The 15,849-nt window shown below is 33.7% G+C and overlaps 1 protein-coding gene and 1 non-coding gene across 9 annotated transcripts in view; both read left to right on the forward strand.

The window, feature by feature from the left end:
- CYRIB (CYFIP related Rac1 interactor B) overlaps window positions 1–15,849 on the forward strand; it is a 153,328-nt gene that overhangs the window by 118,880 nt on the left and 18,599 nt on the right. For 4 of the 8 annotated variants that reach the window (XM_046642333.1, XM_046642334.1, XM_046642327.1 and 1 more), the window contains 3 exons: window positions 3,114–3,196; window positions 9,871–9,992; window positions 15,145–15,250. In XM_046642333.1, coding sequence (XP_046498289.1) covers window positions 3,124–3,196; window positions 9,871–9,992; window positions 15,145–15,250 — 301 coding nt within the window. In that variant the 5' untranslated portion in view covers window positions 3,114–3,123. Of the gene's footprint in view, window positions 1–2,117; window positions 2,201–3,113; window positions 3,197–8,796; window positions 9,397–9,870; window positions 9,993–15,144; window positions 15,251–15,849 lie in introns of those variants that run through there. The other 4 variants (XM_046642335.1, XM_046642332.1, XM_046642330.1 and 1 more) reach the window with 4 other exon arrangements.
- Window positions 12,102–12,227, forward strand: LOC124228310 (small nucleolar RNA SNORA25). Its single transcript, XR_006885696.1, has one exon. It is a non-coding gene; the product is annotated as a small nucleolar RNA SNORA25 (small nucleolar RNA).

Here is a 15,849-nt window from a genome sequence, read left to right on the forward strand (position 1 = left end):
GAGATTCATTGATCAGTTGAAGACTCTGGTTTGTATTAAAAGAAATAGAGCCATTATTATTTTTCTTAAATTATTTTGTGATTTTTGGGTTATAATTGTACAATAGCGAACTTTTATTGAATGCTTTTTGTATGCCACTGTGCTAAGTCAGTGCTTAATCTCCTTGAATTCTCATGATAACCCTTTAAGATAGTTACTATGATTATGTATATTTTACTGATGAAGAAAATGAGTCCCAGAAAGGTTAACTAACATCCTCAAGCTCAAACAGCTAGTAAGCTAGAGTTAGAATTCTAGTTTGATTCCATAGACTAAACTCTTAACACCAAATGGTGTTAGCTTTTTCCTCTTACAAACAGTTAATTTCAGTCTTTTCTCATGCTTATTTCCCATTTGTAGTTGAAGTTTTGTTACTACTAGGTAATTCTTTGTATATTTGGTCACAGTTCTTGTTAGAGAATTTATATATGTTTGGAAACAGATATTCCATATATGTTTGAAAACTTTTAAAAATGGAAGCTGTGAAATATCCTATTTCCAAATGGTTCCTAAAAAAAGTCTATTGGATAAATTTAGTAACCAATTTGAGGTAATTATTTGGATGTGATGATTTTGAAAAAATGCGTATATTTTCCTTATATGTAAAAGCTTGGTGGTATTAAACTTTTTACAATGTATGAAATAATTAAGATGAAATATTTTCCTCTTAGTTTTAGTCTTAGCTAATCCATCTGTGTAAAACGTTGTACAAAATCTTTCCAGTGAAATTCTGTGTAATAAGGATTTTAATATCAAAAATATGGTAGATCTCTACCTCTGCCATTGGGAGAATATTGTTTTAAAAGAGAGGGGACCCTTCAGTATTTATCATATTTGTGAATAAATTAGATTAAACATTTTCTAAGAAGTGTGTGTGTGTCAGTCCATCAGACTTTGACCTCTAAAGCAGACAACTGTTATGCATATACATATACTGTTATTTCTTCTTGGGGAAGCTTAACATTAGGAACCTGTGCCATTGTGCAGGGAGTAGGTGGAGGAAGGGTGGACAGCACAGGTGGACAAAAGTGCTCACTTTTTACAGACTGCTTGTAATGGGGGTGAGTAATAAGGTGTCTTCTTTCATTGATAAAAATATTGTTACTTTCACGTTTTGTTTCATTTGCACTTGGCAGCAGTTCCATATTTGGAGAAAAAGCACTGGGATTCCGGGAGGGGCGGGTGCAGGGAGCCCATGGTCTGCCTTCCCTTTGGTCACTGCACCTTCCAGGTGTGAACCTGGTTTCCTGGATGTTCCTGACACCTCCTTCCACCTTCTTCCTCGCTGAGGCATGGCAAATTCCTGGGCAAGATTTATGCCGATGTCTTATTTTTACTGTTTTTCTTCTGTAAACTTACTAAGTTGTGATAATTGCTGGCTCCCTTTTTGCTTGTTTGCTGTGTTAACTTCTAAGTTACATACTTTGTGTGGTTGTATATAGTTGAAATTGTTGAAAAATCAATCTATGAGTTAAATAATAAAAAGTTTGATTAATCTTAGGAGTATAGAAGATGTAAGAAACATTGGTTTATGTGTGGTAAAATTTTTAAATGGGTCATTAATTGATAATCCCTTCAGTCTTTAATGGTTAAATGTGGTTTGAATACTGTCTTCCTTGTATTCCCAGTAGGATTTGATTCTGCAAGAAGGAAAATATCCCTATTATTTAAAAATAAGGGTCTCAATATTTACTTATTTGAGAAATCTATTTTTGATGTTAATTTAAATTGAGAATAAATGCCTCAAACATTTTAAAGGAGCACAGTCTGGGTAACCCGAAGGACGAATTCATGCCCTGGCATAGATATTAATCAAATGTAAGCATTACAAGTTATATGTAAAAATCTAACCTTTTTTCCAATCTTGATTTATGTAACTTTTTTGATATGTCGAAAAGAGGGACAGTAACCATAAACTCAGAGCCAAATGTGCTTTTGTTGTTCCAAATTTTCAATGCTAGAAGCATATAAACCTGCACCTGTTGGTAATTATGAGCAAGCCAGCCTTTACTGAATCCCAGGCCTCTGCTTAAAATTTTTTTACTGGAACTAAATGATGTTGCCATTTTTATTTTTAGGTTTGCTGGCATGGGTAATCTCATTAAGGTGCTAACCAGGGACATAGACCACAATGCAGCACATTTTTTCTTGGACTTTGAAAGTAAGTCTCTTTAGCCCTTCACAGCTGGTGCATAATGGTAAAGGTGAAAGATAATTATACTCACACCGCAGTGAAGGCCAGCCAGAATATTTGTTAATAAAATATGGGGATCAAACAAAGTTTGCATGATTTTTTTCTTAATCATAGGCAAACATCACCATCATATGTATAATTCTTTAGTTTTTCATTTGCTAAAATCATGTTGAGTCTGTAGCCAGTGCTGTCCTTTCATTAGTCCATGAAGCAAGTAGCCTTATGATGAACATTCTAATAGTATGCCTTAGTGACTCTGCCTAGCAATCTGTTTGCTTATAATCCGATGATAATTATATAAAAAATCAGAATTGTGCTGCGTATCCAGAATCACTACTTTAAATAACCTCTACAAATTATTAATAATCCAAATTTGGTTAGAAATATATGCTCTATTTAATGGCATACAGGCAGTAAGTTTAATATTTTGCTATTTTAACGTGAAATGCAAAGGTGAGCTGCGGCCAAAGTCTTAATATTTGGCTTTGAAATAAATTGTTGTTTCAGTGCAATATGAAGATTACATGTGAATAATTATTGATCAGAAATTTCTTTTTCAGAAGACTAGCACTATTGGAATACTTACAGAATTTTTCATTATAAGGCCATTAATGAAACTTGTCTTGGGAGAATTTTGAGAAGAATTAGACCAACAGTTGTGCCATTGTGTGCAGAAAAACCACATTTCACCTCTAGGTCCTACATATCAACACCTTGAGAACCCGGTTTGCTGTCTGCCAGAGCACAGTCTGGGTAACCTGAAGGACGAATTCATGGCCTAATGAACATTTTCCCTGTTATTATTTTCTAAAAAAAATAAATTTCAAATGTTCTTTTTTATAAAGGGATATTTTCTCTTTTCTCATTCTTGTCTTGACAGGTACCTTAACATGGGGAATCTTCTTAAAGTTTTGACATGCACAGACCTTGAGCAGGGGCCAAATTTTTTCCTTGATTTTGAAAGTGAGAAGATGATTTTATATCTATTTCTCTTTGCCTGCAGTAGACTGCGTTTGTCTTGCACTAAATGAATGTTTCCACTTTGCCATCTTTTTAACTGCTTTGCATGACTGAGCTATGAATTGTTTGAGTAAAATTTCTGGTGCCTTCTAGAACTGGAAGTCATATTCTGTAGACTAAATTGTGATAAAATGTTTTTACTTGAATTTTTTTGAGATTCATATCTGTTGGACATTATAATTTGAGATCTCTAATGAAAACATTTGAGATTCTCTAATGAAAATATTCTTATGAAAAAATTTTGATGGAAAAGACAAATGCTACTTCAAGATTTGTTAATAGAGGCACTATTTGGGGAAAAATTTATTGCAACTGAGAAAAATTGACTAGGTTTCACTTACTCTGTGTACCTATTGAAGTATTTTAAATACAAATCTGTTCATGAAGGCCATTCAAAGCTCAGTAATTTGGGCATAATATTAAAAGGTAAGTGTGAACCTGAATTATTTAATCTTTGCAGATAATTTGAAAAGTGGAGAAATTCATTATATGCATTTATTTCAGGAATTCATTTTTTTCTAACTCTAAATAAAAAGAAAAATAATGGGTTCACAGACCTTTAAGTAATTTGCCTTCTGTTTGTTTTATGTTGCATGACCTATTGTAATATGGTCTAAGAGTGGCAGGTAAGTGTCATTGACCCTCGTGCATGTTGAAAAGCTTTTGCTTTTTTGGCTGTCAGTATTGCTTTAGCTTGTCTGGTTGTCAAATTGAGGACAATGATATTAAATTGGTGTTTTAGTGTGAATGTTGCTGTTTTAACTGATAATAAGAAAATTGTTAGGAAAGGGTGAAGAGATAGCCCTGAAGTTATAAATCATGTGATCCCTTGGATTTTTATCTGAGATTAAAACATTTCAACAAATTTTCAAATACTTAAAATTTAAGACCTTTTCTGGTTTTAAAAACAAAATAAAGAAATTCCTTAAAATAAGTTCCCAGAAAGTCATTACATTTTTCATCAACTTCAATTTAGTTTATGTGATATTATACAATTCATTCTATTTTATGAATAATTTAATGTATTTTTTCTTTAAACCAGGACAATTCATATGAACACATCAATTTATAGCTGATCTCCATTTTATGAAATAATTTGGTCTCTGATATTTTTCTACTTTGATTATGTTTCTATAAGTGTTCTGTTATAGTTTGGGTACTGTGTGTAGACTAGTAAAGAATAGTAATGTCAATATCAGGACCATATTAAATTGTTGGGTTTTTAGGGGAAAATGTTATTTTAAATGAATATTTTCTTGACCCTTCGCAACAATTTAACGGGGCTATTTTAAGTGCATGTTTAGCATGAATTTTAATCAGCTTGGGGATGTTGAGCAGATTGCTGACTTGAAGATTATCCTTTCAGATGAGGCAGCTTACATTAGAGCTATACTTTAGTTTATTTGCGTCTGTTTCAATCTTGGTCTTGTATATCTTTCTGCTCTTCTGTCTCCTTTTTACTCTTTGTCTCAAATTCTTGACATTTGCAGAATCTTGGCTTTGATATAGTCAAGATCTTGTTCAAGACTTGGCACTTGATCTTTTTATAAATGTAGCATTATTTTGTGGTCAAGTGAGAAGCATGAATTTACTGTAGTATTTAAAATATTATTTTGTCTTGGTTTACCAATCTGTGGGGGTTTGGATCATTATCCTTAAAATTTAAATAGGTAATTTAGTGGCAGGAAAAGGTTAAAATTGCTAACTGCACCAACAATAGCCACAATGAAGATCCATATATAAAGTGTTAACTTCTTAATGGCAGATATAAATTAAAAAATGGTATTTGTTGACTGTATCACCCAATGTAGAACTTCTGAGTTGACACTTACTGGTATACTGTAAATGAAATTCAGTGCAAACACACTATATGTAGACAAGAGTTTGCCCACTATTATTTCTTATTTAGATTTTTAAATGTTTGCTTTTGAGTCTGACATTAGAGTTCTCTTAATCAATTTTACCTCTCATCTGGATATTTGCATATTTGTCTTTTTGGAAATATGCATTTGTGAAAGTTTACCTTATCATTAGGCTACTGTAGTGACTTTAGCCCATCAGGTGGGTCCTCTCTTAAACTGTTTTATACCAGACTCAGAATGCGAATACAATTAATTTGCCAGTTCCTTATGATTACTGAGAGTAAAGGCACATCTCTCATTAAATAGAGTACTTAGTACTTAATTGTTTATTTTTAGATGAACAGTGATATTCAGGTTACCAGAGTAATTTAGTTTTACTGTTTCCGTCACTCTAATTGGTTAAATCTAGCTTATTGTGTCTCCATGGTTGGGCAACTATAGAAATAATTCCATACAGATAGATATACTGGCATTTTGTATTAAGCTATATACAAATTAACTATCCTAGTACATTTAAAACATGATTTAATGGAATCTTGTAGTTTACAAAATGAAGATTATATCTTTAAATTATTACTCCCGTAATTTATGCACAGTCACACACGTGTACTGTTTTTCACTTCAGTTCAACATACATTAATGGCTTGCCTCCTGTATGCCAGCCAGTGGGAGGTGAGGATGCAAAGATAACTAAGAAACAACCCCTGCCTTTGGGGAGTTGTCAGTCTAGAAGGATAGATAGAAATGCAAACGAGTAATTTCCTTTACATAATTTACTTTCAAGATTTAGATCAGGAAGGGATTAACTTTACCTAGTAGTGAGTAGATTGGGCAGCACAGAAGACTTTCGGGTGGTGACATTTCAGTTGGGTGTGGATTAGAATAGTTCAGGCTAATTTAGTGAAGGACATTGTAGAAAGAAGTAACAACATGTACAAAGGCTTAAGGCGTGAAATGGCATTCTGTGTTCAATGAAACATACTGTTATCTACTCTTGAGGTGCTAGAAAGAGGGTCTTTTCCTTAAAACCAGTTGCACCTATATGATAAGGTTTTATTTTAAGAATAATGATTCAATTAAAATATAAGGCCCAAACTACCCCATAAAATTTGGCAGCAGTTAAGCTGATGAAGTTATATAAAAAGCACTGAATTGGGGCCTATATATCCTCTTCTAGTTCTTGGAATTATTTTATGATATTGTTAATTTATAGCTCTTTCTGATGACAAATCTTTAGCCTGAGTAACTACTATGTCTATTAGTTCACTAAATTGTGGTTCTCGGGAGAAGAGGGACTACCGTTTATTCTTGTGTCCCTTCCCAGTCGTGGCATAGTGCTTTGTAAACGAAAGAAGTTCGGTATTTGTTAGTTCACCTTGATTTGCTTATCTCCAGGTAGACCAAAATAGAAAAGTAAATGTAGGTGGTCATTTGTAAATGAGAAATAGAATCTTACTTTCTTTGACTCTTTGTATAGTGCCTTTCCATTTAGTCATACATTTCCTCTAATTCTTGTGTCTTTTATGTTACCTGTTTCCCCCATCTTTAAAAATATTAATACTCACTCCTTTAGTCTAACTTTATTTTCCCATTTTTACCTCTTGCCTAGTTTAGGTTGTTTGTGCCCTGTACTTTGAAATATCTTTATTCTGGTGGCATTTTCTTATATTTATTTTTCTAAAATGATATAGGATTATATTTTTCAGAGATAAAAATACATAATAGCCTCCTTTAACTCATGCTGGAGCATATTTATATATCTATACCTTCTCATTCATTCAACAAGTATTTATTGTAAGAAGTCTACTAAGTACTGAGTTTATAGTGTAGTGGTTTGTACTGTACGTTGAGGTCCCTGCCTCGATGAAACTTACGGAGATAGATCGTAAACATTTACTGAATGAATGAAAGCAAGATTAAAGCAGAAAAAACACTTTTCACAATTATAATTTTTATGTGACTTGGTTTGTATTATTTTCCTTTTGTAGCTGATCTTTGCCCCCATTTGTACCATAACAGCATCAATTTTAGCAGTTATTTTCAGTGACTCTTCCATAGGAAACTGGGGGAAATTATTAAAATATTTAATTTTACCTTCAAACAGTAAGCACAACTGAAATATGCTTTGATTTCCCTTGAACAATTTTTTCAACTAAGCTTGATGAGTAATCAGTCATTCTACTCTCAGTAGTAGATGCATTATTTTGCAATCAAATGAGTGTCCTTTTGGTAGCTGGCTAAGTGGTACATTTTTCTTCAAGTAATAAAATTTTTCATTCTTTACTATGAAAAATCAAAGTGACAAGTCTTGTTTGCATTATATAATATCATTTTTTGAAAAAAATGCTTTATTCTGTATAGCCTTTTGCCCTCCCTAGTATCACCCTTTTGCATGACTTGCTATCAGTAAAGTAGTGCTTACCTGTCTGCTATTTTCTGTTTGTCTTCATTTCTATAGCAGTCTTCAGCAGCTTTCAAAATTTTAAATGTGACTTTTCTGTGACAGTCTAAAAAATGTTTAATCAGTGTGGTGCTGGGTGTTTTTTCCACCCTTAGGGGAAACTGGAATTTTCTCCTTTATTTTAAATTTCTTGGTACTTATTAAACCTTAAATAATTATTAACCACTTCCAAGGTCTATCTAAACCTCCCTGATAATGTTTCTTTTGTACGTAAGTCTCAGTGTCACATTTTTCCGTTAACAACTAGTCACCACATCAAAAATACGTAGTTTAGTATTTTTAAACTTCACACATATCTTTTGATATATAATAGTCAAAATATTGTCCTTTGTCATGAATTCCCACTTCATGAATTCAAACTATGATATGTGTCTACTATTGATGTTATGTCTGTAGTTTCACAATTCCATAAGAAAAAGTATAAAACTGCTGTTATTGCATGTAAAGTGTATTTTTCTCTACTGCATCTGGTGTAAGTATAAAAGTTATGAGGTATACTTTTTAAAGCGTCTGTCTAACTATTACTTTGGAGAATACGATCTGGCTAAATATGAGAAAATATTACTGCTGAATGATAAACCCTGATTTTTAAAGAACCATTTAGCTACAATATCAGTATTTGCTCCTAGTAATACCTTTATGGCTTTGGACACAGAGTCTTTTTAATTTTTCAGTTGGCTCCTCTTGTGTAATTATTTTGTCATAGTATTTTCATTAAAAAAGAAAAGACACATGATTTCTGAAAGGAAATTTGAAAAATAAGGGAACAGATATGAGAACACAAAATCTTTAGTCGATTTTGCATGTAAATGTTACTTTATTATTGTTGCCATAGTACTGTTTTAAATATGTTGAATTTAAAATTTGATACCGTAATTGTTAATTTAAAAAAGTGTATATTTTTTACTAATTGGCAAGTTGTTAGGTGGAATTGAATTATGACGTGACCAAGCACAAATAAAGTTACAGATTTTAGGCATGTTGACTTTTAGTTTCATGTGTGAACTGTTTCTTTAAAAATAGATCATTGTGTATTTGTAGAGAGGAAAGGAGCCTGCAGAAAAATCTAGGTACTAATTTTATATGATTGGTAAAGAGATTTATCAGAAATTTTGTAAATTCAGTTTATAAATTTGATCTGCCTCCCCCAGCCCCAGAAGGGAAAATGTTAGCGTAGAGGTGTTCTGCCAGCATAATCTCTCTCTAAAACATTACGCTAATGGTAATGTTTATCATTTTAAGTGCTTACTGCCTTATCTCTAATACTGAATGTGGTCTTTGAAAGATTTATGAAAAACTCAATTTACTCATGAAGCTCCCATTTCTCCCTCCAAAAAATAATCAAATGTATTAAATAAAAAGATTTATCCTTAGAGAAGCAAATGACCAAGTTAATAAAAGCAAGATTTCTGTTACCTCGAGGCTGGCAGAGAGAAATCCAGATTTAATCATCTATTAACCTCTGTTTTGTGGCTAACACCACAGGTGGTGGAAATGCCCATATGTTTGTGTATCTGATTATGCTTTTTATAACTATAATTCTTGCTTCATTTTTCTCTCACTCAATCTCAAGTATATAACAACTCAGTTTTTGCTTTAGTATTTCAAAATTTCCGTGGATAGTATTGTAGCTTAAAGTGTCTAGTTTTCAGCAGCCTAGTAATTCTGGAGCAGTTTCATGATTGAACTCCTCTGCACAGCAGTCTTGCCTTGGTGTTCAGCAGCAGAGTTCATTGGTACAGGATTTAGAGTGGTCCCTAGAAGAGGGGAGCATGTGAACACTCTTCTTTTAAAACAGTTCTTCATTATTTATATCAAAGGTCAGTCATTAAAGTGAACCTTATGGGGAAAAAAGTAGTTTCGATCTTAAACCATAGGTGAGCAAGATAATACTAATCAGCCTTTCATTTCTGTAGTATTAAAATAGCTCATTACTAATGCATTTGCAGTCATTTTGATAGTGATGAATGTAGTAGAAAAGGTGATTAACATGATCACAATTTAAATTTTGAATTATAATTCTCAAGTTTATTTAATATACCAAGTCATGATTTGTAATTTAAAAAAATAATGTTTGGTGTTCCTTTGCTTCTTTGTGATATTTACAAACTTGAGGCTAATTATTCAGATGTAGAATTGTGGAAAAGTTATCGATCTTTTCTAAGAAGTGCAAAGTTAACATTGAAGAAAATGTTAGTCATCTTTAGAAATTTGGATTGTTAATTGCTTAGAGTTATACATGTAGTAAAAAAATCACGTGACTATAAGTTTTCTTGTGCTTTCCTGCTGTTTAGATGCCCAGCCGACAGAGTCTGAGAAGGAAATTTATAATCAGGTGAATGTAGTTTTAAAAGATGCAGAAGGCATCTTGGAGGACTTGCAGTCGTATAGAGGAGCTGGCCATGAAATACGAGAGGTAAAGCATAAACATTTTCTGATAAACTAAAACTCACTGTGTCCCTCTTGTTTTTAATCTCTGTTGTTTCCTATACTTTAGAACTCTCTGTTGCGTATTAAGTATTATATTTAAAGGAAGATCATTTGCGTTATTTAAAAAGTGGTTGCAGTGATATAAGGGTAACAGGAAAACAATGTTCTATAAATAGGTAATTTATATATATTAAAGAAAAATTTATTCTTTTGGTTGTTCTCACACCTGAAATTTATAGTATCCATGGCGGACTATATTGTACTTTTTTTGGAGGAGAGGCGAGAACATAGCTCTGTGGCTTTTTGTTCTGCCAGTCTATTTTTTGTGCTTCTCCTAAGCTTCCTAGGAGAAAGCTGAAATCATCTTTGCAGTTTGGACTCCTCTAACCCTGTCTCACGACTTTACAGCACAGACCAAATGTTGGTGTGGTCTCCCTCAATTTTCTTCTCCCAAACCTCTGAGCTCATCCAGATTTCCATCTGTCTCTTTTCCCATTTCTTCTGTTTTTTCAGAAGAAGCTATGTCCCTACTTCTTACCAAGTCTAACTTCTCTACCTTTGTTCTCCCTCCTACTCTGGAACTTTACTCTTCTAATTATTCCTTCTCTTAATCATGTCTTCTATCTTTTTTCTTTTATTGACTTCTTCCCCTCAGTGTGTACACCTACTCAGGTGTCCTATCCTACCCAAGGAAACTCCCTGGCCTCTGGACCTTCTCTTTCTCTCTTATTACCACATTTCCTGAGGGCATAGCCAACACTTTGTTTCTTCATTTTCCCTCACCCTTCTGCTTCTATTATTCTTCTCCATAAAATAGAACAAAAGTTATCAAGGATGAATCTGGTGGATTGACAATCTATATCCAACCTCATTCCTCTAATGATATTTGGAGTATAGTGAAGGCAGAATTAAGTACAGGCACCAGAAGATGATGATTCAAGAAATGTTTTGGACTAAGGGGACACAGGTTTTCGTGACTGACTGGATGTTTAATATAAAGGAGAAGGGGAGGTTAAGTGATTCCGTGGTTTCTAGTTTAGGTGAGCAGTTGGTGATCCATTAAGTGAGGGAAATTTTAGATAATGTGAATTCCATTTTTCACCTCTCCTGCACTGGATTGCTTGTTCCCTGAATGTCTTGCACCCATACACTTCCTTGCCTTTGTTTTTGTCTGGAATATGCCCTTCCTTGTTTCTTTTCCTGTTCAATTCCTAGCCTTCTTTCAAATCCCGAAAATCTCCTGCTTCCCCCTTCCTCTTTTGCCCTAGTAATTTGCACACGTTTCTTTTATGGTAGCCATCACTTTTTTTTTTTAAACCACTGATATTTGACCTTTCTCTTTCCACCACTGTGCCTCCAACTTGAGGAGGGTGAACCTGGTCTCTGACTAATTTTTGTGTTATCAGCACCTGGTGCAGTGCTTGTAAGCAGTTAGTGGCTGTTGAAGAAATAAAGACAACAGCTTTACACTAATCTTGTCAACATCATTAGCTTAGGTAAAACCTTAACATCTCAGTAAAGCAAGGCATGTAACCATTTCTGTGAAATTCAAGTTCTCTGAACATTTAAACATACTTTGAAAAATAAAACGTTTATGGAAAGTAAAGGTTTAAATGATCAAGCAGGATCTTAATTTACTAATTGGTAAATTCTTCTTTCCCTATAAGTCACACCAATTCACAAGTTGTTCTAAAAATGTTTCATAGTGTCTCTAAGTTAAGTGTTAGTGCTAAAAATTATTTTTCAATTGTTCATCAGTGTTATATCATTAAACTTCTTTAAAGTTTGTGTTATAAATGAGTTCTTATCATCTGGTTATACTTATCTCCCATAAACAATAAAGAAAAAATAATCTCGTTCATTATAGAGACAAACACCATTACCTATTTGATTTTTTTTTTTTTAAGTGGAACTCTTAGGATTTGTAAAAATCTTCCCAAGTGGTGGAAGGGTTACTCTGCTTATGTGTGGGAAGGCTCACTATAATAAAAAATAGTGTTTTTCCCAAAGTCTTTATATTAACTTAATTGAGTGCATATTAAGATTTAGTTGTAATCTTCTAGAAGAGAATAAAATAACAGAAAAGTTTATGTGTAGGTCATTTCAAAGAGGGCTTATGGAGCTGTGAAACCAGGAGCTCTTATCGCTATGACCAAAGATTGAGGTTCTCCATAGGATGCCAGTCAGTCAGTAGTGCTGTGTTTCCCGAGGAGATACAAAATGTAGCAACATATAGTTCATTCACAGTATTCCTAGATTGGACATGTGAGAAAGTAAATTAAGGTCTCAAAGTTAAAAAAAAAAAGTTTGTATAGAAAAATAACACTGAAGAACACTGAAACATAACAGGAGAATAAAAATCAATGGTAAGAGATTCACCTTATCAGGCTTTGAGAATTATTACAAAGATCTCACCATTAAACAGTTGGGTAAAGGAATTAAGGACAGAAAAATAGGTAAATAAAATATGTGAGCTAGAAACTCGTGTTAAAAAACAATTTAAATCTTTGATAGATGAGGGATAAATGTGTATTAAAGCAGTTGAAGAAATTTTCACTGAGGAAAGCATATCATTTTTTGGGCTTATCTGTAAACAGAAAGATTTCTAAATAGTAGAAAAACAATTTAAATTAAGAAAGGAAGGTACAAATAAAAGCAGAAGATATATGAAATATACAAAGAACAGATAACATCCCCATGTGTGTCACAGGTCAATGTAGAGAGTTAATAGACTTAGTAGAACAACCTTTCTACCTATGAAAATGCACAGACAATAGAAAGTGTTCAGACTTGCTCATAAGTGCCCATCGCTGTCAGGTTTTACTACACATAAGGATAAATTGTTAAAAGCTCAAAATTGGTTAGTTTATGAAGAAACAGGTTGTCCTAATTAATGCAAGTGGTATTGTAAAATGGTTGTCTTTTTGGAGGTCAGTTTGGCAATGTGTAAAATAAGATCTATAAAATTATTTGTACTCTTGCACCAGATATTTAACATTTTAGAAAATATTCTCAGAAATCACACAACTAGAATATACAACTATGTACCAGGGGGCTTTGGGGAGAAGAAGGGGGAAAAAAAAAAAGATTGGCAACAGATGTTAGCGCACGTGCCAATCTTTAAAAAAAAAATTCTCTGAAAGACTACCATTCAAGAGGAAGATAAATGTAAAAAATTTTATGGCCACTTTATTCATGGTAGTAAAAATGTGAAAGTAACTCATAGAAGTATTTTGAGGATAAAGTTAGATATTCCATGAAGAAAGCATAGCACAGTGCCTGACATGTAGAACATACATTGAGTTTACCATTATCACTATGCTAATGATGTGGAATGAGATATATTTTGTTTAAATAGCATTTTGTTAAACATGACTCTAAAATAGAATAAAAATTAAGATAGAATCTATTAAATAAATAAAGCTTATTCTCTAGGATAAAACACTAGAGAGAGAATGAGAACTTTCCACGAATGTTTTGTAATATCCATAACAGTTGTAACAGCTTTGAAAGTAAGAGAATACTGCTCCACGGCGACGTTACCATTGACATTTACTAAGTGCCCTTTGCATGCTGGTCTATAAGGGGTGCTGTACCAAAAACAGTATCAAACAGCAGTCAAACTGGTGTGAAAGGAGAATGAACCAGAATTAAAAAGAACCATAAAATGTTGTCATAAAAGAGCAGCCAGTGTCTTCAGTTCTAAATCCAGGCAAGACAGAGCCAGGGAAATAGTTAACTCTACTAAGGTATGAAAATAGGTGGCATTTGCTAGAGTATTTTGATATGGCATGAGTAGATATTTAGAAAATCATTTTTAGATCCTTGTGAGAAAAGTTGGATAGGCTTCTCAAGAGAGGAACATTAAAAAATTTTTCTGTTTGCTTATTTCCTGAATAATAAATAAAATAAACAGATTTTTACTACTTGATATAAAACGTTGCTGAGGCTGGGCTTGAGGCTAAAAGGAGTTTTTTTTATATACATCAGGACAATAGCACAGTCCCTTTGAAATATTCAGTTTAGCTTGTTTGAAGATGTTAGAGAAAGCAAGCCAGGTTGTTGAAGAAAGCATTGTTTCATAAAGGTTTAAGAAAAGCATCTGTAAGAAAAAGGAAGATGAAAGCAAGAAAATATATTTGGGGAGCAACCGTCTGTGTTCACAAAAGATTACCTATGGTTTGAAAGACCAGGCAAAGAAAGAGGCATATTCATGTTCATATTAGAGTATCTAGATTGTTTCATTTTCTCCCCTTTCTGATTTGAAATTAGTTTTTCTTCATCTTATTCAGGAAAGCCTAAGAAAATTTGGATTCCAGAATAGGATTTTAGTTATAGGGAATAAGAATCTTTGACAATTTCTACATCACATTTTTTAGGTTGATTTAGGTTCTTAAGTGTTTGGTAGGTTTTTTAAAACTAGTTTGGACCCTACAATTTGAAGTATTGAAAGTTTCTTGGCCTGTTCCGAGAGTTGGCGTCTTGTTTCATTTATTGCCTTACTTTTTTGGTTGCCTTTTATTCCACTAAAATAATTCTTAGAGAACTACTAAGAAAGTCTGTCTGTAATATGGGAAACAATATAAAGTTGTTTCTTTTTGTGACTCTAAAAGTATCAAAGCATATTTAACGAACATAGAGTGTGTCGTTTTTTATTCCGTTATATCCATATCCATTGCAAGGGTGACTAAGAGTGTGTTATAGCAGGTTTAAAGTAGCCACAGAGGGGCCGGCCCAGTGGCGCAGCGGTAAAGTTCGCATGTTCCACTTCTCGGCGGCCCGGGGTTCGCCGGTTCGGATCCCAGGTGCGGACATGGCAGCGCTTGGCAAAAACCATGCTGTGGTAGGCGTCCTCCAGATAAAGTAGAGGAAGATGGGCACGGATGTTAGCTCAGGGCCAGTCTTCCTCAGCAAAAAGAGGATTGACAGCAGATGTTCGCTCAGGGCTAATCTTTCTCAAAAACAAAATAAAATAAAGTAGCCATGGAGTTGCGAAGCTGAGCATCCCTGGGTCCATTATTCCTTACTTTATAGATTATTACCAGGGTTTCCTCCATTTGCCGAAACCTGTATTTTAATGTAAAAATAACGTTGTGATTTTTTAAAATCTAACTATTTTTATTCTTTGGATTTTGAAGGCAATCCAGCATCCAGCAGATGAGAAGTTGCAAGAGAAGGCATGGGGTGCAGTTGTTCCACTAGTAGGCAAATTAAAGAAATTTTATGAATTTTCTCAGAGGTTAGGTAAGTTGAAAGTTTTGCAATTACTTCTCTAGTGAAAAAGACATTTATTGACACCATAACTTATTTAGAGTATTTTGTGTTCACGTTGCTAAATTTATGTTACGTAGGTAAGGCCAGTTTGTTAGACTGTAAGGTTTTAGCATAATCGTCTTACCATCCTTATGAACCCAGGTCTTTAATTCACTTAGACCATGTTCGTTGACAAATTATAACTTCCACAAGGAAATCTCTGATTTCTTTGCAGCCTAAAGGGTCCTGTTATGAGAAACCACTTGGTAGAATTTCTCTCCAGCTCACAGCAGATCCTTTCCCATATGTGGGAACTAATCCTCAGGTTCCTGGGTTATTTAGAATTTTGTGATCTTAAAATCGTTGCTGATTATCATCAGTTCATGTATCTAAAACTGTACATGATGAGAAATAGGAAGCTAATGACATACCTAGAGCTGTCTACGGAGTTACTGAAGCCCAAAGAATTCAAAACCGTTTGCTTTTTCCCTTTCCTGGGAAAAATGATTCAGAGATGAGAATTGTGCCTTCTATACAATAAGTAAGCAAAGTTGGAATTCCCTTGTTGGAGAAGGAAGAAGGCAGAGCAG

Source organism: Equus quagga, chromosome 16 (assembly GCF_021613505.1).
Source record: "Equus quagga isolate Etosha38 chromosome 16, UCLA_HA_Equagga_1.0, whole genome shotgun sequence".
NCBI lineage: Eukaryota > Metazoa > Chordata > Mammalia > Perissodactyla > Equidae > Equus > Equus quagga.